The sequence below is a fragment of the Bos javanicus genome, chromosome 9 (assembly GCF_032452875.1).
Source record: "Bos javanicus breed banteng chromosome 9, ARS-OSU_banteng_1.0, whole genome shotgun sequence".
Lineage (NCBI taxonomy): Eukaryota > Metazoa > Chordata > Mammalia > Artiodactyla > Bovidae > Bos > Bos javanicus.
The window spans coordinates 70,719,552-70,743,462 of NC_083876.1; the positions used below are offsets into that span (position 1 = coordinate 70,719,552).

The following is a 23,911-nucleotide window of genomic DNA, read 5'->3' on the forward strand; positions in this document are numbered from 1 at the left end:
ATTTTTCTTTTGCCCAACCCTGCAAATTGCACAACCAGTCTTATAAATAGTGAATAGGTAACATTATTGTCAAATACAGGATAAGGCTATTTCAGAACAGTTGAATTAAAAGAAATTTCTCTGTTGTGAAAATTGTAAGGATTTTGATAAGGTAACAGGGCTTAGAGAAATGTGTTCTGTAGAACTTTTTAATTATAATGATCTAAAGTAAGTTTCCTTTCATGAGTCGTACCTTACACTACAGGGGTTGCTTGTGAGGAATTTATCATGGACCAAGTTTATTGGCTGGCTTCTTAAAGCATCCTGGGTGTTAACTTCTCAGATGTGAAGGTGGAAGTCTATCAAGATGTGACTTTCTAAACATGCAATTGTTGCATGTGATTATCCTTTATAAGGGGGCTTCCCAGGTGGCTCAGTGGTGAAGAATCTGCCTGCCAATGCTGGAGATGAAGGAGACATGAGTTCATTCCCCGGGTCAAGAAGATCCCTTGGAGTAGGAAATTGCAACTCATTCCAGTATTTTTGCCTGAAAAATGCCATGGTTGGAGGAGCCTGGTGGGCTACAGGACATGAGGTCATTAAGAGTTGACACAATTGATTGACTGAGCAACTAAGCATGCACACATATCCTTTGTAAGGAAGAAATCCACAGGTATAAAGGACCAAGTAATTAAATTTCTTCAATTATGAGGCAATGTGTTTTCTGGACTGATGAAAAATCATAGTAGATTTGCTTAGGGTTAACTATCTAGGAGATTTAGATATAGAAGTATTATGTAAACATAGAAAGAATGTATTTCTGAGTTTTAAAAATTCTTTTAGTTTCTCTTCATAACAAAATGGGAAAAGGATGAAATATGAGACAGTTTTTAAAAGTAGTACTCAAGTATGCAGTTTTATTTTATTTTATCTTAAAATTTTCAGAATTGAAGACCATTTTTCTGAAAAGCAGAAACAAAGCAAGCATCCAACTGCAGAACCATGGCCAGCAATCTTTCCCAACCTGAAACCGTGCAGCTCTGCCATGAGAATGTGAACAGATCTTGTATTAAATCTCCTTTGGGTCTTTATTGGCTACCTTTGGAAACTTGTTGGTGATTACTTCAGTTCTTCACTTCAAGCAGCTGCATTCTCTAGCCAATTTCTTGATCACCTCTCTGGCCTGTGCAGAGTGACCGTGATGCCCTTCAGCATGGTCAGGTCCGTGGAGAGGTGCTGGTACTTTGGAGCCAGATTTTGTGTGCTTCACAATTCCTGTGAAGTGGTATTTTGTTACTCTTCTCTCTTCCACCTGTCCTTCATCTTCATTGACAGTACATTGCTGTTACTGACCCCCTGGTCTATCCCACCAAGTTCAAGGTGTCTGTGTCAGGGGTATGCATCAGCATCTCCTGGATTCTGCCCCTTGTGTACAGCGGAGCTGTGTCCTACACAGGTGTCAGTGATGATGGGATGGAGGAATTAGTAAGTGCTCTCAACTGTGTATGGGTTTTGATAAGTGTTTTGTTATTTTTTATACCTACCATTGTTATGATTCTTTATGGCAAGATTCTTTAAATAGCTAAACAACAAGCTCTAAAAATTGAAAATACTGGTAGCAAAGCAGAATCAGAGAGTTACAAATCCAGAGTGCCCAAGAGAGAGAGAAAAGCAGCTAAAACATTGGGGATCACAGTAGTAGCATTTATGATTTCATGGTTACCATGTACAGTTGATATATTAATTGGTGCCTTTATGGGTTTCATAAACCCTCCCTATATTTATGAGATTTGCTGTTGGGGTTCCTATTATAACTCAGCCATGAACACTTTGATTTATACTTTATTTTACTCTTGGTTTAGGAAAACCTTGAAAGCTATTTTAAGTGGGGGACTTTTTAAGGATAGTTCATCAACCACTAGCTTATTTTCAGAGTAAATTAAAGCACTAAGTTGAAAAATTTAGGACTATTTTTTTTTCTAATTTTATTTTATTTTTAAACTTTACATAATTGTATTAGTTTTGCCAAATATCAAAATGAATCCGCCACAGGTATACATGTGTTCCCCATCCCGAACCCTCCTCCCTCCTCCCTCCCCATACCATCCCTCTGGGCCGTCCCAGTGCACCAGCCCCAAGCATCCAGCATCGTGCATCGAACCTGGACTGGTTTTAATATTATGAATTTATGGTGAAATTAGATACAAAAAATGAATAAAGCCTTTCAAAATTGGGGAAATATATATATATTTCAAATTAGCCAGGAGCAAAGTCACAGACAGGTACCTTCATCATATAATAAAGATATTTATTGCACTAAGTAATAAAGGCATGGCCTTGAGGAGGGCCTGGCAGCCCACTCCAGTATTCTTGCCTGGAGAATTCCATGGACAGAGGAGCCTGGGGGGCTATAGTTTATAGGCTCAGCAAGAGTTGGACACAACTGAAGCGATTTAACAAAGTAACAAATGATTAAGTGGTTTACTTGTATCATCTGTCTTGATGCTCCGTACACATCCTTACTATACGTACTTGTTATACTATATGTATATGTATACTATATGTACCATATATCCATTTCTGTGAATCCTGAATCTCATTTTTCGTTCTCAAATCTGTAATCATATTCTCATTTAGGCTCAACTTTCATTTATCTTTCAATGGTCCTTCTTTCTCAGTCTTCTGCAACATTATTTCATTTTCTAGGGCTGTCATAGCAAAGTATCACAGGTGGGGTGGCTCAGTCGACAGAAATCATTTCTCCTACTTAGAAATGTAGAGGTTAGACTTCCAAGATCAATGTGTCAGCAAGAGTTTGTTTGCTCAGAGGACCGCTCTCCTTGGATTGCAGATGCCTGTCTTCTCTCTGTGTCCTCTTATGGTCCTTTTTACATGTGAGTCTGCATCCTAATCTACTCTTCTAAGAATACCAGTCATATAGGACTAAAAACTCATTTTAGCTTAATTAACTTTTTAAAGATCTTGTCTCCAAATATAGTTATATTGCAAATACTGAGAGTTAGGAATTCAGCATATGAATTGGGAATGAGAGGACCTGATTCAGCCCATATCAGACAGTCCAGGCTTCAGGACATTATCTAAGGGTCTGTGTATTTACTGCTGTCTTGAGACTCTATCTCCTCTGTATCTTCCTGGAGCTTTTGGAGCAGCAGGTAAGCCCCTCCTGCTTAACAGCTGGGAAGAATCTTAGAATGTTCACTTGTAGTATTGTGGAAACAGTAATTCTGCTTTGAAATCAGGTGTTAGCTACAGACATTATAAAGAAGTAGAAATTGTGGAAAAAATTTACCAAAAAAGCTGATACAATGATTGTTAGCTAATATAAAGTCTGCATGTGAAAAAATTATCTATTATCTCTAGCAGGGACCATTTCTGCATCAATTTCTCTCACTTGAAAATGATGTGTAATTCACATTCTCATTTTTTCCTCAGCAGTTTCCTCACCTAAGTGTACTCTGTATTTACTTCTCCAGGATGTTGTAGGATCAAAAATTGTTTGCTTTTGCTGCAAAAAACCTAATATTAGAAAAAGCATAAACAATGTATAAATCTCCGACCCATGTCTCCTGTGTCTCCTGTATTGCAGGCAGAGTCTTTATCTGCTGAGCCATTGCGGAAGTCCAGTGTATTTTGTATAATGAAACCATTATAGTATAAGTAGTGGTATGTAGGTCTTTTTCTTTTGGATTTTTCTGTCTTGTCATTCATTTGAAGTAATTTTTTCTCATTGGTTTTCATTGAGTCTTTTCACTGTTTTCAAACAAATACTGAACTTTAATTATATACAAGTAAGTGGCTCAGATGGTAAAGCATCTGTCTATAATGCGGTAGACCCGGGTTCAATCCCCGTGTTGAGAAGATCCCCTGGAGAAGGAAATGGCAATCCACTCCAGGACTATTGCCTGGAAAATCCCATGGACAGAGGAGCCTGGTAGGCTGCAGTCCATGGGGTCACAAAGAGTAGGACACGACTGAGCGACTTCACTTCACTAAGTACCTGTACAAGGATAGCTAAGGATTAAAAATGTATTTTATCTAGTATTTTCCTCAAGGGAAATAATTTTGTGGGTAGTATGGACAATTCATTTTAAAATATATTTTTTGAGATTCAGAAGGATATCGCAGATCTAACTCCTGTGAGCAGAGGATGAGTTGCCATCACAAGGCTGGCACATGGTATTTGGTCATTCCTACAATATTGTCTTCTCACCCACATATGGTCCCATGGCCTGCGTATTTAAAAGTTGTTAAAACAACCTTATTTTTCAGTAGGAAGGACTTTTGAGGAATCCCCAAGCATGTTTGGACTTGTGTAGGCAAAAGTAGGCAAATAGAAGGGTAGATTAGTTTGGGACTGTTGGATTAATTTCCATAAATGGAAGACTGGGCTTGGAAAAGAGGGAATCAAGTAGAGCAGTAGCATGATAAGAATAAGTACATTTTCATGTTATCACTTACTATCCTCAATACATCAGATTAACTGAAGCAGATTTTAAAAAAGGACATCTTCCTATTTTTAGAGCATAGAGAACATTGAAAAAATTAATGAAAGAGTCAGATAATAGTTCCATTCAATAAATGTCACACAGAATTACACTGTTACTAAATTAAATTATAGATAGTCAGATCAAAGGAAAATTAAAGATTTTTAAAATACTTCCGGGTAGGAAAAATATTCTATTATTATGTATGATACCAAAATCTCTAGTGCAATTCTGAATATGAAATTTCTTTTGAGCATGTAGTGAGTATGTGGAACTCAACAAAAGAAAAAGAAAACAAAAGAGCAGATTCTTACATTCACTCCAGGATAGCAGTAGCAGTGTTATTTGCTCAGTCATGTCTGACTCTTTGCAACCCCATGAACTGTAGCCTGCCAGGCTCCTCTGTCCATGGGATTCTCCAGGCAAGAACACTGAAGTGGATTGCTATTCCCTTCTCCAGACCATCTTCCTGACCTGGGGATCGAACCCAGGTCTCCTGCATTGTAGGCAGATTCTTTACCAACTGAGCCACAGGGAAGATCACTCCAGGAGAGTCTTTCCTAAATATGACTGCCCAGGTTGGCTGATCAAGGCTTTCCAATTACACAAGCATGTAATGCTTTTCTTGGTACTGTATTATAACCTCCTTAGCCTTAGATGACTGAATTAGAGTTGGCAAAATGATTCCAGGAAAACTCATTAGTAGGTAGGCTGCTAAGTCGCTTCAGTCGTGTCCGACTCTGTGCGACCCCAGAGACGGCAGCCCACCAGGCTCCCCCGTCCCTGGGATTCTCCAGGTAAGAACACTGGAGTGGGTTGCCATTTCCTTCTCCATAAGTAGGTAGGAGTGAATCTATCATATTATTACTCAAGAAAAAAGTAACAAAGACACCAGGTCATGTTAATACTAAGTATGAGAATGAAGCTCTTTGATTTTGCCTGAGTTCTATTCAAAGTTTTGATTGCTCATTGTTTCCTTCTTTAAAGTGATAAAAATATATCTATCACTGAAATTCAGCACACACTGAGAGATGAAAATTTAGAAGCAATCTCTTTGGAGTCCAGTAAAAGACAAAATGGTCCAATATTATCACATTTTATAAACATTGTTTTATTGCTGTTGTAATTCAGTCACTAAGTCATGTCCAACTGTTTGTGACCCCCATGGAGAGTGGTTCACCAGGCTTCCCTGTCCCTCACTGTCTCCCTGAGTTTGCTCAAACTCTTGTCCATTGAGTTGGTGGTCTTATCTAACCGTCTCATCCTCTTATCGCCCCCTTCTCCTCCTGCCCTCAATCTTTCCCAGCATCAGGGTCTTTTCCAATGAGTCAGCTCTTTGCATCAGGAGCCAAAATATTGGAGCTTTAGCATTAGTCCTTTCAATGAATATTCAGGATTGATTTCCTTTAGGATATACTGGTTTGATCTTCTTGCTGTGCAAGGGATTCTCAAGATTTTTCTCCAGCACCACAATTTGAAAACATAAATTCTTCAGGCTCAGCTTTCTTTATGGTCCAACTCTCACATCCATACATGACTACTGGAAAAACCATAGCTTTGACTATATGGACCTTTGTTGGCAAGTAACATCTCTGCTTTTAATATGCTAAGTTTGTCATAGCTTTTCTTCCTAGGAATAAGCATTTTTAAATTTCATGGCTGCAGACATCATCCATAGTGATTCTGAAGCCAAAGAAAATCAAGTCTGTCACTGTTTCCATTTTTTCCCCTCTATTTGCCATGAAGTGATGGGACTAGAGGCCATGAACTTAGTCTTTTGAATGTTGAATTGTAAGCCAGATATTTTACTCTAGTCTTTCACCTTTCACCTCCTCTTCACTTTCTGCCCCTAGGGTGGTGTCATCTGCATATCTGAAGTTATTGCTATTTCTCCTGGCAATCTTGATTCCAGCTTGCGCTTTATCCAGCCCAGCATTTTGCATGATATATTCTGCATAGAAGTTAAGTAAGCAGGGTGACAATATACAGCCTTAATGTAATGTTTTCCCAGTTTTGCACCAGTCCATTGTTTAATGCCTAGTTGTAATTGTTGCTTCTTGAAGGAGGGCTTCTCATACAGCACTTCTCAGGAGGTGGGTAAGGTGATCTGGTATTTCCATCTCTTCAACAATTTCCCACAGTTTGTTGTGATCCACACAATCAAATACTTTAGCAAAGTCAATGAAGCAGATGTTTTTCTGGAATTCTTTTGCTTTTTCTCTGATCCAATGGATTATGGCAATTTGATCTCTAGTTCCTCTGCCTTTTCTAAATCCCGCTTGTGCTTCTGGAAGCTCTCAGTTCACGTTGAAGCCTAGCTTGGAGAGCTTTGAGCATTACCTTACTAGCATGTGAAATAAGCACAATTGTGAAGTAGTTTAAACCTTTTTGGGTTGTCTTTCTTTGGGACTGGAATGTAAACTGACCTTTTCCAGTCCTGTGGCCACTGTTGAGTTTTCCAAATTTCCTGGCCTATTGAGTATAGCACTTTCACAGCATTATCTTTTAAGATATGAAATAGCTCAGCTAGAATTCCATACCTCCACTAGCTTTGTTCATAGTAATGCTTCCTAAGGCCCATCTGACTTCACACTCCAGGATGTGTGGCTCTAGATGAATGACCACACCATCATGGTTCTCTTTGCCTCTAAGACCTTTTTTGTGTAGTTCTGTGTATTCTTGCCACCTCTTCTTAATTTCTTTTGCTTCTATTAGGTCATTACCATTTCTGTCCTTTATTGTGTCCATCTTTGCATGAACTATTCCCTTGATAACTCTCATTTTCTTGACAAGGTCTAAACAATAAATAAGCAAATATAAATGTAATATACATGAATGACTGAAATGCATTTGAATTTACAGATATCTTGCATGCCTTACAGCTCATAAATTTTCTCCTACTGAAGTGTTTCTGAGTTTTTATTAATCTTAAAGAGAATTTCTTAAATATCTCTCTGCAGTATATCCTGTGCAATAGGTCCTTTTTGTGTAGACCTCTTCAGATAAAAATATCTCATATTTTACTTAGCTAAGACTTTTTCCCTTTAGCAATGAATAAATTTTGAAATAGATGGAATTTTGTATTTCATTGTATGATCATACAATTTAAATTTGTTAAAATGGTGAATTATAGTAATAGATTTTCAATTGTTAAAGCAAACTTCCATTCTTGGCATAGACTCTAATCAAGATGTATCATCTCTTTATATGCTGTTAATTTTATTTTCTGCTTCATTATGAGTGAGAGTGTTCATTCTTTTTCCTTGGGTTTTGTATCCATGCTATTCTACATCAAACAATAAATTTTAATTGGAGATTAAAAGTGTGAATTTCTTCTTCTTCACACCTTGCACCATAGGGACTCCACTGTAGATGATTTTGGATATGGTATTTGGCTGTACTTCCTGGGGGGGTTTGGCATTAACTTGTTAGATAGTTTGGAGGTGAGTAGTAAAAGGTAATCTGCATCTTTTGCATCTCCTGCATTGGCAGGCAGGAGTTTTACCACGGGCATTATATGGGCTTCCCTAAAATGTAATGAATGAATAACAAATCAATACGCATCATGCTAACTTTGACAAAGAGGAATACCCAGCCAAACATCAGCCAGGTAATAAGAGATTTTTGTTAAATTGTAAGGTAAGACATCTTTTGTGGGAAAAGAAAATTTGCAACAGATTTATTTGAAGTTAAATTATTATTCAATTTAGAATATTATTTCAGAGTACATTTTAAGTATAAAAATTATACCTTATATTCTAAAATTAAAATAAATTCAAATTCAATATACAGTTATTTAATATGTTCAGAGATTAAAACTAACATAAATACATGACAGGTCACACGATAATGTTTGGTAATTATAACAGAAATAAGTGGTTCAAAGATCTTTGTTCTATTTTATTTGATTGAAAGAGGGAGGACCTTCTCTGGATGTTTACGTGCTATCTACAGCAGCACCATGAACAGCAGCTCATCCACTGTTGCAGCTGTGCAGCTCTGCTACGAGCACCTGAATGGATCCTGTGTGAAAACCCCCTACTCACCAGGTCCCCGCCTCATCCTGTACACAGTGTTCAGCTTTGGAGCTGTGCTGGCTGTATTTGGAAACCTCTTGGTAATGATTTCCATTCTTCACTTCAAGCAGCTGCATTCTCCAACCAATTGCTTGATTGCCTCCCTGGCCTGTGCAGACTTCTTGATAGGAGTGACTGTGATGCCCTTCAGCACAGTGAGGTCCGTGGAGAGCTGCTGGTACTTTGGGGAAAGTTACTGTAAATTTCACACTTGTTTTGATGGGTCATTCTGTTACGCTTCCATCTACCACTTGTGCTTTATCTCTCTGGACAGGTACATTGCGATCACTGACCCCCTGGTCTATCCAACTAGGTTCACTATGTCTGTTTCTGGCATGTGTGTTGCCTTCTCCTGGCTCTTTTCGATTATTTATTCTTTTTCCCTTCTTGGCTCAGGAGCGAATGCAGCTGGACTGGAGGATCTAATAAGTGCTCTCACCTGTGTGGGAGGCTGTCAAGTTGCAGTGAATCAAAGTTGGGTATTAGTGAATTTCATTTTATTCTTCATTCCCACCCTTGTGATGATAGTTCTTTACTCCAATGTTTTCCTCATTGCTAAACAGCAGGCTAGAAAAATTGAGAATCTGAGGAGTAAGACTGGGCGATGCTCAAACAGCTACCAAGACAGAGTGGCCAAGAGGGAGAGAAAGGCTGCAAAAACGCTGGGCATTGCAGTGCTAGCGTTTCTGATCTCCTGGCTGCCTTACTTCCTCGATTCCATCATTGATGCCTTCCTAGGTTTCATCACTCCCACATATGTTTATGAAATACTGCTTTGGATTGCTTATTATAACTCAGCTATGAACCCCTTGATTTATGCATTCTTTTATCCTTGGTTTCGAAAAGCCATCAGACTCATTGTCACTGGCAAAGTCTTCAGAGAGAATTCCTCAACAGTAAATTTATTTTCTGGGTAAGTCTACATTTTAGATAGAGGAATTGACAGTAGATTCACAGTGAACACACGATGGGTAGAAAATTTAGTCATACGTGTCAGGGTCTTCTAATGTAAAATAAATTATGCTTCAAATTTGACCCAAACACTTAAATTCAGATTCATCATTCTTTGGTAAATATAACATAAAACCCTGTATGTAATGGAAACAACATGACCTTGGAGCCAGGAACATGGCAATTTAACACCAAACTTGGGCTGCTTCCACTCCCTGAACTTCACTGTATGACTCTAGTTAATAACCTCTCCTTTGTAGCATTCTTGAGAAAATTTAAAAGAATGTATAAAGAAAGTGAAAGTTGTTTGGTCATGTCTGACTCTTTGCCACCCCCATGGACTATACAGTCCATGGAACTCTCCAGGTCAAAATACTGGAGTGGGTAGCCTTTCCCTTCTCCAGGGGATCTTCCCAACCTAGGGATTGAACCCAGGTGTCCTGCATTGCCCGTGGATTCTTTACCAACTGAGCCATGAGGGAAGCCCAAGTACTGGAATGGCTAGCCTATCCCTTCTCCAGTGGATCTTCCCTACCCAGGAATCGAACCAGGGTCTCCTGCATTGCAGATTCTTTACCACCTGAGCTATCAGAGAAGCCGAAAAGTATGTGTAGAAAAAAAAAAAAAAACAAACTATGTTTTTATTATTCTAAATCTCCCCTTTGTATTGCTTTATAATAGTTCAGCCTTGGTTATTACTTCTCTTTATATTTTCGTGATTGTAATATTTCTCTATTAAAATGTACATGCAGCTGGGGAATGCTCAGAGACATCCTGGCTCAGGGAGGGCAAAGTAGTGACTCCACACTGTCAGGTGTTCAGATTTGTGGTCCAGAAATATGATCTCAGAGTCGGGTAAGATCAACCCAGAGAGAAAGAGTGACTATAACATCCATTTAAGTCTTTACTATGGAAAGGTGATTGGTGTCATTAATAGTATTTGATTATTCAGTAAGCTTCTTTGTACTGATTAAGTGTACTCCTACAATTTCATTTTGGTTCAGAAATTTTACCAGTTAACATATGTTTAGAACATGGGTTTTAAGACTGTCACTCATTACTGTGCTCTATCTTAAATTAATTTAATATTTGTTCACTTTTGCATTGTACCAAAAATATTATTTTTTAAACATTTATTTTATTAAAATATAGTGATTAAATGTACCAAAATTATTTATAAGGGCTTTCAATGATACACATAAAATGTCCAAATTAAAAAACACCCAAAAGAATAGAAAAGTGAAGTAAAGGAGATAAATGATGATAGACAGGCTGGTAAACACATTGTGTGACCCACAGATTTGAAACTGAATTAATTTAAGCAACTCACATTGGGTAAGTTAAGCTACTTACTTTGTATAACATTCACCAGCTTTTCAGACATGAAGACTTGTTCTGGGTCTTAAGATTGGAGGGTGCTGTGCATCCCATGCACTGAGTGAGTTAACTGATTGATTCTCTTATAACTTATAGTTTGTTGTAATCAGACATCAAAATTAAAAATCAGAGCATCATATCTTTGGGGCAAGAGTGAATACATATTAAAAATATTCTTGTTATTTTTCTTTAATTTCTTGATTGATATAAATCAGAAATATATTAGCACATCATTTCTATTATTAAAGAAATGCTTTAAGCTGGTAACCTTTCCTGAGACAGTGAACTTTTTCTGAATATACTATGCTTTTTTTTTTTTTTTCAATTTTAATTTAAAAAAATTATACATGTGTTCCCCATCCTGAACCCTCCTCCCTCCTCCCTCCTCATACCATCCCTCTGGGTCGTCCCAGTGGACCAGCCTCAAGCATCCAGCATCGTGCATTGAACCTGGACTGGCATCTCGTTTCATACATGACATTTCACATGTTTCAATGCCATTCTCCCAAATCTTCCCTCTCCCACAGAGTCCATAAGACTGTTCTATACATCAGTGTCTCTTTTGCTGTCTCGTATACAGGGTTATCGTTACCATCTTTCTAAATTCCATATATATGCGTTAGTATACTGTATTGGTGTTTGTCCTTCTGGCTTACTTCACTCTGTATAATAGGCTCCAGTTTCATCCACCTCATTAGAACTGATTCAAATGTATTCTTTTTAATGGCTGAGTAATACTCCATTGTGTATATGTACCACAGCTTTCTTATCCATTCATCTGCTGATGGACATCTAGGTTGTTTCCATGTCCTGGCTATTATAAACAGTGCTGCGATGAACATTGGGGTACACGTGTCTCTTTCCCTTCTGGTTTCCTCAGTGTGTATGCCCAGCAGTGGGATTGCTAGATCATAAGGCAGTTCTATTCCCAGTTTTTTAAGGAGTCTCCACACTGTTCTCCATAGTGGCTGTACTAGTTTGCATTCCCACCAACAGTGTAAGAGGGTTCCCTTTTCTCCACACCCTCTCCAGCATTTATTATTTGTAGACTTTTGGATCGCAGCCATTCTGACTGGTGTGAAATGGTATCTCATTTCACACATCTCTGAATATACTATGCTTGAATGAAACTCTCTCATCTTCATTTTATGAGTAAAGATGATGCAGATAATTTAAAGGCACCCTAGACTGCTTAGTATTAGTTTATACACAACTCTTCCAATGCTGACAATCATCAATTTATTTTGATTTAGTGCTTTCAATGTAGTAACTTTCTCTAATCCTGTGCCACAAGCTATAGAGAAATCATACTGACCATTTTAAAAATAGAAAAAGCTACAAAGTGCTTACAAAATCTGATGAATATCTTAGCAGATTTTGGATTCATATCTAAGCTTCTGGATTCAAATAAGCACTTCTAACGTCTACTTTAGTACTTTTACACTTGTCTTTCTGTTTTTTAAGTCCGTTTTCACATATATTTAACAAATGATTTAATTTTGCTCCTATCTTCCCCAGATCAACATATCATTGTATTTTGGTGAATATTTCATATCTTTCTTTCTAAAAGCACAAGCTTCGCATTTATGTGTATGAGTATATAAAAGAAATAATTCTTTATGCATCATAGTGGTTATGTGATATGCAAATTACAGACACTTCACACTTATTTTGTGGTTATTGGGATGTACCTCTGGAAAGAGTATCCCTCTCTGTCACACATTTGGAGATGAAATCAGAGACAGAAAAATTCACACACCAAGAAAAGCAAGCTGGTCACAGTTTCTTGGCCATTCAGTTGTTAGTTTTCTGTGATAAATGTACAAAATAATAAAACTGAAGGTGACTTTGAGATGATCTATTCTGAACCATCCCTTTAAAATAATTAATTAAGTAATTTAAAATTTTTCTTGGCTGCACTGCATGGCTTACAGAATCTCAGTTAGCCCATCCGGTTTTGAACCCAAGCCATGGAAGTGAAAGCATTGAATCCTAACCACTGGACCACCAGGGAACTCCCCATATTTAAATTTTTTAACAGAGAAGCTCATAATTAAATAGTTTTCATAATGGACATATAAATTGAACATATTTAAACTATACGATTTGATAAGTTTTGACATTTGTAGATACCTGTAAAATCATCACCAAAATCAAGACTGAACATACCTATCTCCTCAAAGTTTCTTCATGTTCTTTGTAATGTCCTTCCTGCTCATCCCTACACACTCAACCCTCTTCCATCCCCACGCAGCCACTGATCAGCTTTATGTCACTCTATACTAGGTTGTACCTCTAGCATTTTATATAAATACAGCTATATGTTATACATACTCATTTCTGTCTGAATTATTTCACTCTGTATAGTAATTTGGAGAATAATCCATGTCAAAGCATGAATCGGGGGTGGGGGGATGATTTGGGAGAATGGCATTAAAACATGTATAATATCATATAAGAAATGAATCACCAGTCCAGGTTCAATGCAGGATACAGGAAGCTTGGGGCTGATGCACTGGGGTGACCCAGAGGGATGGTATGGGGAGGGAGGTGGGAGGGGGGTTCAGGATGGGGAACACACGTACACCCATGGCAGATGCATGTTGATGTATGACAAAACCAATACAATATTGTAAAATAAAAAATATAATAATAATAATAATAAAGTTAAAAATATATATTTTAGTCTTTTTTCTTTGTGATGGAGTAGCATTTCACTGTGGAGAAGGCAATGGCAGCCCACTTCAGTACTCTTGCCTGGAAAATCCCATGGACCGAGAAGCCTGGTAGGCTGAAGTCCATGAGGTCGCTAAGAGTCGGACACGACTGAGCGACTTCACTTTCAGTTTTCACATTCATGCATTGGAGAAGGAGATGACAACCCACTCCAGTATTCTTGCCTGGAGAATCCCAGAGATGGGGGAGCCTGGTGGGCTGCCGTCTATGGGGTCGCACAGAGTTGGACACGACTGAAGCGACTTAGCAGCAGCAGCAGCAGCATTTCACTATATGAATTGAGCACAATTTGTTTATTCATCTCACCTGTTGACTGATGTTTGGTTTGAACCAACCCTTTCTAGATGCAGGTCACAACATAAGTACTTCAGCAAGATAGCCAGAGTCTCATGAATTCACAGAAGGGGGCTTGGCCACCCTCCAGGAGGTGTCTGGCTGGATTGGGCCTTGCTGAGAAGTGTAGAAATCTACTTTCATCCTCTCCTCCCCCTAGTCTTGGCACAAGGTCTCCTTTCTAAGAATTGCCTCACCTCTACTCACTTAGATGTGGCTTGCCTGGTTCTAATGATCCATGACCATCTGTTTCTTGCTGTATTTTATATTAATGCAAATTTTATTTATAAATTTATGTTATATAATCATGTTTATTAATTATAATTTAATATAATAAAATATTTGTTATATTGTGAAAAGTGAGAATGTTAGTCAGTCAGTTTTGTCTGACTACACAACCCCAATGACTGTAACCCACCAGGCTCCTCTGCCCATGCAATTCTACAGGCAAGAATACAGGAGTGGGTAGCCATTTCCATCTCCAGGGGATATTCCTGACCCAGGGATTGAACCTGGGTCTCCTGCATTGATAGTAGATTCTTTACCATCTGAGCCACCATATTGTATATTATAGTATATAGAAATGTATACTATATATAATTATCCATTATATATTACTTCTTATTTGAGGCAGAAGGAGAAGAGGGTGACAGAAGATGAGATGGTTGGATGGCATCACCAATTCATTGGACATGAACTTGGGCAAACTCTGGGAAACAATGAGGGACAGAGAAGTCTGGCATGCTCCAGTCCCTGGGGTCATGAAGAGTCGGGCACGACTTGGCAATTGAACAGCAACAATTCCAAAAAGTTTTTTAAAATTTTATAGGATTTCAATTATAGTTTTAATTTTCACAAGAGTTATATTTCCAAAAATAAATTATCTTGCAACTTCAAAAACATAACTCCATTGTCTTCTTGGACCTAGTGTACTGATGAGAAGCTTGGTCCCAGTATGGTGTTCATTCCATTTTCATAGACTAATTCTCTCTGGCCTTTGTTCCTAGGAACTTTTAAGAACTTCTCTTTATATTTGTTTATATTTAGCGCCTCTATTTTTTGTTTTGTTTTGTCTCTTTGTAGTTGGTAGGTATTTACATTTGGAGTTTAGATTCTTTAGCCCAGAGAAAGCTTTCTCTAGGATCATTTTTATTATTTTCTTGTGCTCATTCTTCAGCTGATTTTTTCTGGGATTAAGAATTTCTCCCAGGTCCTATGGAAAGAATATTTCTCTTACCCATCTGAGAAACTTTCACTGTGTTTAATGTGGGTTATTTTCTGTACCTAGGGTTTTCCATCTGTTTGACCCTATCTCATTTTTATCTTTCAGAGATACACTTTAGGGCATCTAACTGGAATTTCAGAAGTAAGTAAATTATCGGCTCACTTATCTTGACAGGGCTAATCTTCAGATGGTATGTACCAATTCAACCATTCCATTGTGAAAATGATGAAATGCTTAACTGCTGGTTGGTAAATATCTGTCAACCTGAGCCTCCTAAACCTCTCAAGCCTTGACATGATCCAACAAGGAAAGATCAATGGAAAGCAAAGGTGGGCACCTCCACAGATTAACTATCTCTCAAAAGAGCATCCTTTCTGACCAGTCATTGCTCATGTCTTAGCAGATGGATTTTTTCACGTTTTGAAATGTCAGCCCTAAATACTGACCCAGAAATCAAATGGTCACTTTTTGACGAGCACTTCATCAACAGTAACTTTACTTCTGATGATGAAAACTTAAATAGGGGGAAATTAAGAATGTACTCAGAAGTACCAAGTGATTGTTTAAATAATTATTATTCACTTTCTAAGAAATAAATGAGATTTCTGAAAATCTATAATGAGATGATGGGAAGAAGTTTTCAAATTATTCAGGAAAAGCATAAAAGAACAGAACTCTAGTCATTAGCTTCATCCTTCCTTCTAGTCTGATTAGGAAGTCTGGCCCATCGAATATGTCACTAGATTTGGGACAGTCTGAACTTGGTGCATCTCAAACATAAAACAGCTTTACCATTTATCTCCTAGAGCAGGCAAATCTACTCTATTGATTCTCCCTTCCCCACATTTTAAGAACATTCTGGGAAGGTATTACTCTTTTCCATTCAATTTCCAATATTTATGAAGTCATGATAAGGTCTTTATAATTCAGAGTAAAGCTTTAAAATCACATCCAGTTAAGTAATCTTATCTTTCCTACTCCAGTCAGTGCCATCCAGGCTTAGGCCTCTTCCTTTCACTCCCAGTTTCTGCTTGGAGCCCCAACCACCCTTCAGGATGGAACAAGAATAAAAAGAGTATTAATAAAGAGATGAAAGCTGTATTCTCATGCCTTGTAGTGTCATAGTAATAATGACCTATGTCTTGATTGTGGCAGAAGCCCAACTGTAGGCTCAGTGATGAGGTATACATGTAACTTCTTTGGGGGGAATCCACCCACTGTTCAATTCCCTAATATGGGGTGAACTCCCCACCCAACTGACCTCTCTTGACTTCTCCTTAGAATCTCTCCAGACAGACTTTTCTTCTGGGGTCCTTTGTTCAGAAAACTACTCCAATGAAGAAGGTACTGGCAAGATGATTCAATCTTAATTGCCTCTTTAAATCTGCTTCTTCAATTGCTTGCTGACCTGCTCTGTGTTTGTGTTAAGCAGTGCGTGCACGCTAAGTCGCCTCAGTCGTGTCCAACTCTTTGCGACCTTATAGACTGTAGCCCACCAGTCTCGTCTGTCCGTGGGATTCTCCAGGCAAGAATACTAGAGTGGGTTGCCATGCCCTCCTCCAAGGATTCTTTCCCACCCAGGGATTGAACCTGAGTCTCTTACATCTCCTGCATTGGCAGGTGGATTCTTTACCACTAGCATCACCTGGGAAGCCACGTTAAGCAGAGGAAAGTAGAAATGGAGAGAGATGGCTGGGAGGAGAAATGGGCCAGTGGGGAGAGAAGGCCATACTGTTAATGATTCTGGTGCCAGAGATGCATTAGTTTCATGAGGTCTGGAGGCCAGTGGAAGTCAGTCTGGTTTGGCCCTTCCTCAGCCCTCCCACTTCAGGGTGTGTCAGGCAACTGTGACACTTCCCGCAGGACTTGAGGAGGATGCTGAAAAAGGCCAAACCAGCACTGATCACAAGGACGAGGGACCTGGGGTGGGAATGCCTCCTGTGGGGATGCCTGCAGCCCCCAGATATGCGATGCAGGAGTGGGATGCTGTTAGAAGGCTCATACACAGAAGTTGTGACCACTAAATGAAGGTTACAAGGAACCAAATTGGGTACAGAATGATTGTGCTCTTTTTCTTCTACTCTCTTCTTCTCTTTATGGGATAGAGCAGAAAAGGAGGGTGGGATAAGGAATAAATGATCAGACATGCTGTTTCCCTAAAATCCAGTTTTAAACTTAGGCTTGGCTAGTCTGGGTTCAGTGAGAATGCAGATACTCAATTTGATAGAGATTATGGTTTTAAATTAGTGTAGATCAAAATGGAAATTTTTAACACTCAGAGTGACTGGACAGCTCTGGGGTCTGCCTGAAATCTAATGAAGGGATAAAAAGGAAGATATGTCTGGGCTGTGATGGGAGAGAATGTAATTTTGTACTATTTCTCACCCCCAAAATATTCCATAAACAGTTATACACATTCCTAAGAAATACTTGTTAAATACAAATGGATTGTATGGTGAATCTAGGTAAGAACTGATTCAGTTAGGCACCAACTTGAAGAATGCTTAGACTGTAAATTAGATACTTTGATCAAAGTGGCCAATGCCAAGGGCTGTTTGTTTATAGTTTAACACTCTGACCCTGCTTTGTGTTTGGTTACCTCTTGACTCTAATCCAAAGAGACAAGAGTACAGAATATGTCTCTCCCCTTCTCATTAGCAAGCTTCTGAGTTTGGGCACTGGAAAAACCACAGAGCATCATTAACGCATCTTTCTCCCACTTTCATCATAACTGAGGAATACCTCACATTCTTAGCCATTGGGGAATTTATTAAACAGACTTTAATTTGAGGAATGTCTTAGAGAAGTTCAAAGCCTGTAAACAAATGTCCAATGTAGATATGAGACTGAAAACTGTAGATGATGCAAGACAACCAAAGTTTGATTCCAAATGCTGCCTAGTGTTCTCTAAACCTTTGAGAAACGTGACTGCTGCCTAATCTTGATCTTTATCTGATGCAAATGCATTTACTTAAGATGGTCTTATGAAGGCCTTAGGAAGAGCCTCCAATTTATTTATTTATTTTTTAAATATAAATTTATTTATTTTAATTGGAGGTTAATTACTTTACAATATTGTATTGGTTTTGCCATATATCAACAACAATCTGCCATGGGTGTACACATGTTCCCCATCCTGAACCCCCCTCCCACCTCCCTCCCCATACCATCCCTCTGGGTCATACCAGTGCACCAGCCCTAAGCATCCTGTGTCATACATGGAACCTGGACTGGCTATTCGTTTCATATATGATATACATGTTTCAATGCCATTCTCCCAAATCATCCCACTCTCTCCCTCTCCCACAGAGTCTAAAAGACTGTTATATACATCTGTGTCTCTTTTGCTGTCTCACATACAGGGTTATTGTTACTATCTTTCTAAATTCCATATATATGCGTTAGTACACTGTATTGGTGTTTTTCTTTCTGGCTTACTTCACTCTGTATAATAGGCTCCAGTTTCATCCACCTCATTAGAACTGATTCGAATGTATTCTTTTTAATGGCTGAGTAATACTCCATTGTGTGTATGTACCACAGCTTTCTTATCCATTCGTCTGCTGATGGACATCTAGGTTGCTTAGAGCCTCCAATTTACATTTCATCTCAACATGACACGAGTTCTCTTTTGGGACTAACCTAAAAGAACCTAGATTCCTGTAATATACTTCAGTTCAGTCGCTCAGTCATGTCTGACTCTGTGACCCCATGAACCGCAGCACGCCAGGCCTCCCTGTCCATCACCAACTCCCAGAGTCCACCCAAACCCATGTCCATTGTGTCGGTGATGCCATCCAACCATCTCATCCTCTATCATCCCCTTGTCCTCCTGCCCTCAGTCTTTCCCAGCATCAGGGTCTTCAAATGAGTCAGCTCTCCACATGAGGTGGCCAAAGTATCGGAGTTTCAGCTTCAACATCAGTCCTTCCAATGAACACCCAGGACTGATCACCTTTAGGATGGACTGGTTGGATATCCTTGCAGTCCAAGGGATACTCAAGAGTCTTCTCCAACAACCACAGTTCAAAGCATCAATTCTTCTGCACTCAGCTTTCTTTATAGTCCAACTCTGACATCCATACATGACTACTGGAAAAACCATAGCCTTGACTAGACAGACATTTGCTGGCAAAGTAATGTCTGTTTTTTAATATGCTGTCTAGGTTGGTCATAACTTTCCTTCCAAGGAGTAAGCGTCTTTTAGTTTCATGGCTACAATAACCATCCGCAGTGATTTTGGAGCCCAGAAAAATAAAGTCAGCCACTGTTTCCCCATCTATTTGCCATGAAGTGATGGGACCTGATGCCATGATCTTAGTTTTCTGAATGTTGAGCTTTAAGCCAGCTTTTTCACTCGCACTTTCAGAGTTGTAGCAAAAAAAAAAAAAAGGCGGAAAAATGCAGGACAATTCTTCCCTTTTTATAGTAGATGTTTCACATTGCTTCTTCTATGCAGCTGGTTTCTTGGACTTCTCCTTCCCTTGGAGCATGTCAAGTTTATTACCACTCATTGTTACTTCACTGAGTGTAATGTTTGGAATTGACCAGTGTTGCCCTGGTTTGTCAGAGGGGCATAATAAAAGACTTACCTGCTGAAAATACCACCTTTGATATTAAAAATACTAATGTTATGAAACTGGTTGCTGGAAACTTGGGCTTCAGAAATTTAAAAAAATTGATAAAAATTCAGGGAACCAATAGATAATTATCCAAGTTTAACTTGCCAAATAAAGATAAATAGCAATAATAATAACTGTGGGAACAATGTTCATGCCCTTTCCCATAATTTTATAAAAGTGTTTTAACACCAAAAATTAGGAACAACATAATCTAAGAAGAAACAACAGTCTTGTAAATTGAATAAATTTTCCATTATGAGACACATGCCTCATTGTTCTTTTTTTTTTCTCATTTTTTCCTTCTGACCAATGAAAAGTTTGCCGTAGTTCAGCACTGATTCCCAGACTGGCCTTTCAACATAACTGAATTAAGATTAAAAGACAGTATTACAAAGAGTAAATACCGAGATATAACTTTACAAACATATTTCCTTCTGTGCAGGTTCTCTGTAACTTTTAGGAACCTGGTCTTCACCTGAGGACTCTGCTGTCTGGTGTCAGAGCAAATGAAGTGGCATCCTCTGTATTCCTCATGGTGGTGGAGCATTCGCCCTCCATCACCCCAGTCCCCCCAAGGTCATTACACCGTACCAGTCTCGCCTCTCTCCAATACTGTCAACACATCCTTCTTTCTATTTTTGCTCCTTAATTTTAATCCCCAGCACTCTGTCATTCTCTCTAGTTCTACTCTCAGTATTTATTATATTTTAAACATAAACACTTGCTATATTAAGTACTATACCATGTGCTTTAGAAGTGTTTACCTCAATAGTCATCACAGTAAGCCTCCAATGAAGCTAGTATTATTATCCCCATTTCACAGCTGAGAATACTAAGGCCTAGGAGGTTACAAAGTTGGGGAGAGTCTGGAGACAGTCTTAGGCAGACTGAGTGGACTCTGTGTTCTGTCCATATGCTAAACCTGCCTCCATAAAATCCTTTCCTTTCAGGATATCACCACCACCCTACCACAGTTGTAACCTAGGACTTGTAATCTACAAGCTACAATCTTATCTGAAACCCTTGGGACTTCTGGAAATTGGATTTTTTTTTTAGGTGAAAAAGGCACTTCTGTTAAATATTTTGAATGTATTAGTGAAGTATGTGAAGCATTTGACATCAGCGCTATTATCTCTGCACCAAAGCATGAACCTTCAGAAGGGCTGGTCAGAAATAAACATTAGAAATAACTTCATGTCAGTGTTTGTCACCAAATTAATCAGACACTAACTTCCAATATTTTTACTTTTCGAATTTCAGGATGTGGACTTGTGCCAAAACTTGAAATCTCTCCAGTTTGGGTATATGATCCGCGACACCTGCCTTTCAGTCTCACTAGCTCTAGAAAGCCAGCTACTAGTCACTTTACCTCTCACTTCCTCTCACTTTACTTTCATCACTTGCTTCCTCACCCACCTTAAATATCAGCAACCATCATTCTAATCATTCCTTAAAATTTGTAGTTGGAAGAGAAGATTCTGAACTTGTCTTATTTTGTTAATGATTATCTATCAAGTACTTTACCATACCATGTTATGGGTTACTATATAGTAACTCAGCTCCAACTATAAGTTGAGTCCTTTTCCCACCTTATCTAACTCATATAGCTCTATATGGAGGCAATATTATTCTTATATTAGAGGTGAAAAATCTGCAGCTGGAAGAGGTTATGGAGGTTGTCCAAGGTCACAAAGCCAGGATTTGTCCTCAGCACTTTCTGATTCAAACTCCTGTGCAATGATTCTCTAGAGACTCTGCCTTCCTGTATTAGAAAATGAGATCTCTCCCATCTTATACCCAACACATCTACTATTACTGTTTATCACTTTTCAAGAATTGACATATAGCGCAGAAGCGAAACACAAATAGAAGTTAGAAGTATGACTCTTGGTAGAGTCCACAGCTTCTGAATACAGCTTCTGATTAATGTTAAAGAGGAAGAGTGGGAGGATCTTAAAGTACCACTACAAAAAAAAGTGTTTTAAGCACTTCAACAACACTGGGATATAACTCCTAAAATATTTACATCACTTTAAAATATGGTCTCTTAACTCTTCCCATGCAGCTACTATTTAATTTCATTTGGTAAGAAGATAGTATATCAGAGATTCATACTGAAAAGATAGTCACCTAAAATGAAAGAAATGAACACATAAACCCAACCCAAATGCATAGATAAGAATAGAGAAGTGTATGGTAATATCAATTTTCATATATTTATTTCATCACAAATATTGAAACTATAGAGATAAATTATAAATTAGATTCCCTGTACACACACACTGTCCATTATACATAAAGTTAGACCTTGTACAAGCATATAGAGGTATATGTAAGATATATATGGGGGGCATATTGCATATGCTGTTTTATAATCTGGGTCACAGTTTTCTGGTTTTGAGTCAAAAAATAGATTGTGGTTGCCTTTTTATGTGAACTGATACAGAACTTCTTAGTGCTTTTTATTGGCTTTGCAACATTCTATTGCATAGGTGGACCATATTTACTTAATTTATCCCACATTGATTTACATTTTTCTCCAGTTAGTAATTGAGAGGTATACAATGAATATCCTTATCATGTTTGGTTACTTGCCTGACTCTTTTCTTAGGATTACTTGCCAGGAACAGAATTATAGAGTCAAGTGACATACACAATTTGAAATTTTACATAAACATCTTAATCCTTCTCAGAAAGAAAATACTGAATTATATTTCCCTTAAATGTATATAAGCATGCTCAGCTCTCATGAGAGTGCTCATTTCCCACACTCTAATTATTAATAGATATTACTGAGTCATATAAAGTTTGCCATTTTGCAATCTGAAACTCTATTACATTTTTTAGCATTATTTGATTATTTGCACACTTGACCTTTTAATGTATTCCTTAGCCACATCTCTGTAAAATTGCATATTTATTTGTTTAGTGGGATGTTTGTCTCTCTCTGTCTGTCTGTTTTGTAAAGGGCTTTTACATTTTTTTTAACTTCCCAGGCCAGAAATTGATCCCCTACATTGGAAGCATGGAGTTTTCTCTGGACCACCAGAGAAATCCAAGCTTTTACATTTTCAAGTTACTAACACTTTCTTCATCATGTGTGCACCAATGGCTTCTAAGTTTGTCTTTTTTTCTTTGTCATGGCTTTATTTTTTTTTTAAGTTTAAAAATATAGAACATATTTTCTGTTCTGAGTCCACTAATCCAAACTATAAAAACTATGTTATCTTCTAGACTTTTAACATCTGGAAGAAAACAGTTTTGGTTTTGTGAACTACATGAGGCAAAATACTTAAGACTTTTCCAATAAATTTTATACCAAATCAACATTTCTAAATTATCTATTTTTCCTAATAACATAAACGACAGTGTCATTTTAATCATGGACAATGTACAAACTCGAAAGAGTTTATAGGAAAGAAATGACCGGAAATTGCCCTCTGTCAACACTGGAAGTTAAAACAAAAAACCTCACGGAATAAGAAAACTATTACACAAAATGAGAACTACTATTACGGTAATTTCACCATTTGTTCGTAGTTTTTCCCACAGTTACAAAATATGCTACTAAATGTAACATACGAGCGTCGCATTGAGTTTGAGATGGCTGATGTGCGGGGCTAGAGGCCTTTAGGACGTCCAGAAATACCAGAGTTCAAGGAAAAAGCTGCTCACAGTGAAAGTAAACTGAGTCCAGAGAAAGACAAGGGATACACGGCGTTAACAGGGAACATGGAACAAGGAAACTTTTGAAAGCGAAGAAAAGGTAAGCTTGTTAGAAAAGGCAGGACAGGTAATCAAGGCCTGAAGAGAGAAATAATTAACTGACAGAACAGGGTGGTACTCAGATTTTAGGACACTAGAAAATATGACCACCATGTCAACCATTAGTTAAGAAATATATTTCTCTCAGATGCTCAAGGATGTTCACATCAGCAAGAAAGTAAAGTATAAAGGTGATGCTACTGAAACTGCGGTACCGTTTCTCTTCCCCAGTTTAATAGGCCACTTTCAAACACTGCATTTCATGTCACAGTTATTGGCAAACTCCCAATATATCACCAAATTAATTTCAAATTTTTCAAATTATCAATATGAAATTTATGA

The 23,911-nt window shown here is 38.2% G+C and overlaps 1 protein-coding gene and 1 pseudogene across 1 annotated transcript; both read left to right on the top strand.

Annotated features, from left to right (window-relative positions):
- The first annotated feature begins 981 nt into the window (after nucleotides 1-981).
- Nucleotides 982-1,917, top strand: LOC133254446 (trace amine-associated receptor 8-like; annotated as a pseudogene).
- Nucleotides 1,918-8,407: 6,490 nt separating this feature from the next.
- LOC133254363 (trace amine-associated receptor 7a-like) lies at nucleotides 8,408-23,428 on the top strand. The gene is made up of 5 exons (XM_061428644.1): nucleotides 8,408-9,473; nucleotides 17,014-17,170; nucleotides 20,265-20,391; nucleotides 20,861-20,970; nucleotides 23,345-23,428. The coding sequence occupies exons 1-5, from the start codon at nucleotides 8,446-8,448 to the stop codon at nucleotides 23,426-23,428; spliced, it is 1,506 nt and encodes a 501-aa protein (XP_061284628.1). The 5' UTR covers nucleotides 8,408-8,445.
- The last annotated feature ends 483 nt before the right edge of the window (nucleotides 23,429-23,911 follow it).

Bases quoted from the DNA above. Each gene is read 5' to 3' on its own strand.
- LOC133254363 (XM_061428644.1), top strand. From the start codon at position 8,446: ATGAACAGCAGCTCATCCACTGTTGCAGCTGTGCAGCTCTGCTACGAG. The intron at 9,474-17,013 runs GTAAGTCTACAT...CTCCCACTTCAG, and splicing joins ACAGTAAATTTATTTTCTGG to GGTGTGTCAGGCAACTGTGA. The intron at 17,171-20,264 runs GTTAGAAGGCTC...TGTAACTTTTAG, and splicing joins CGATGCAGGAGTGGGATGCT to GAACCTGGTCTTCACCTGAG.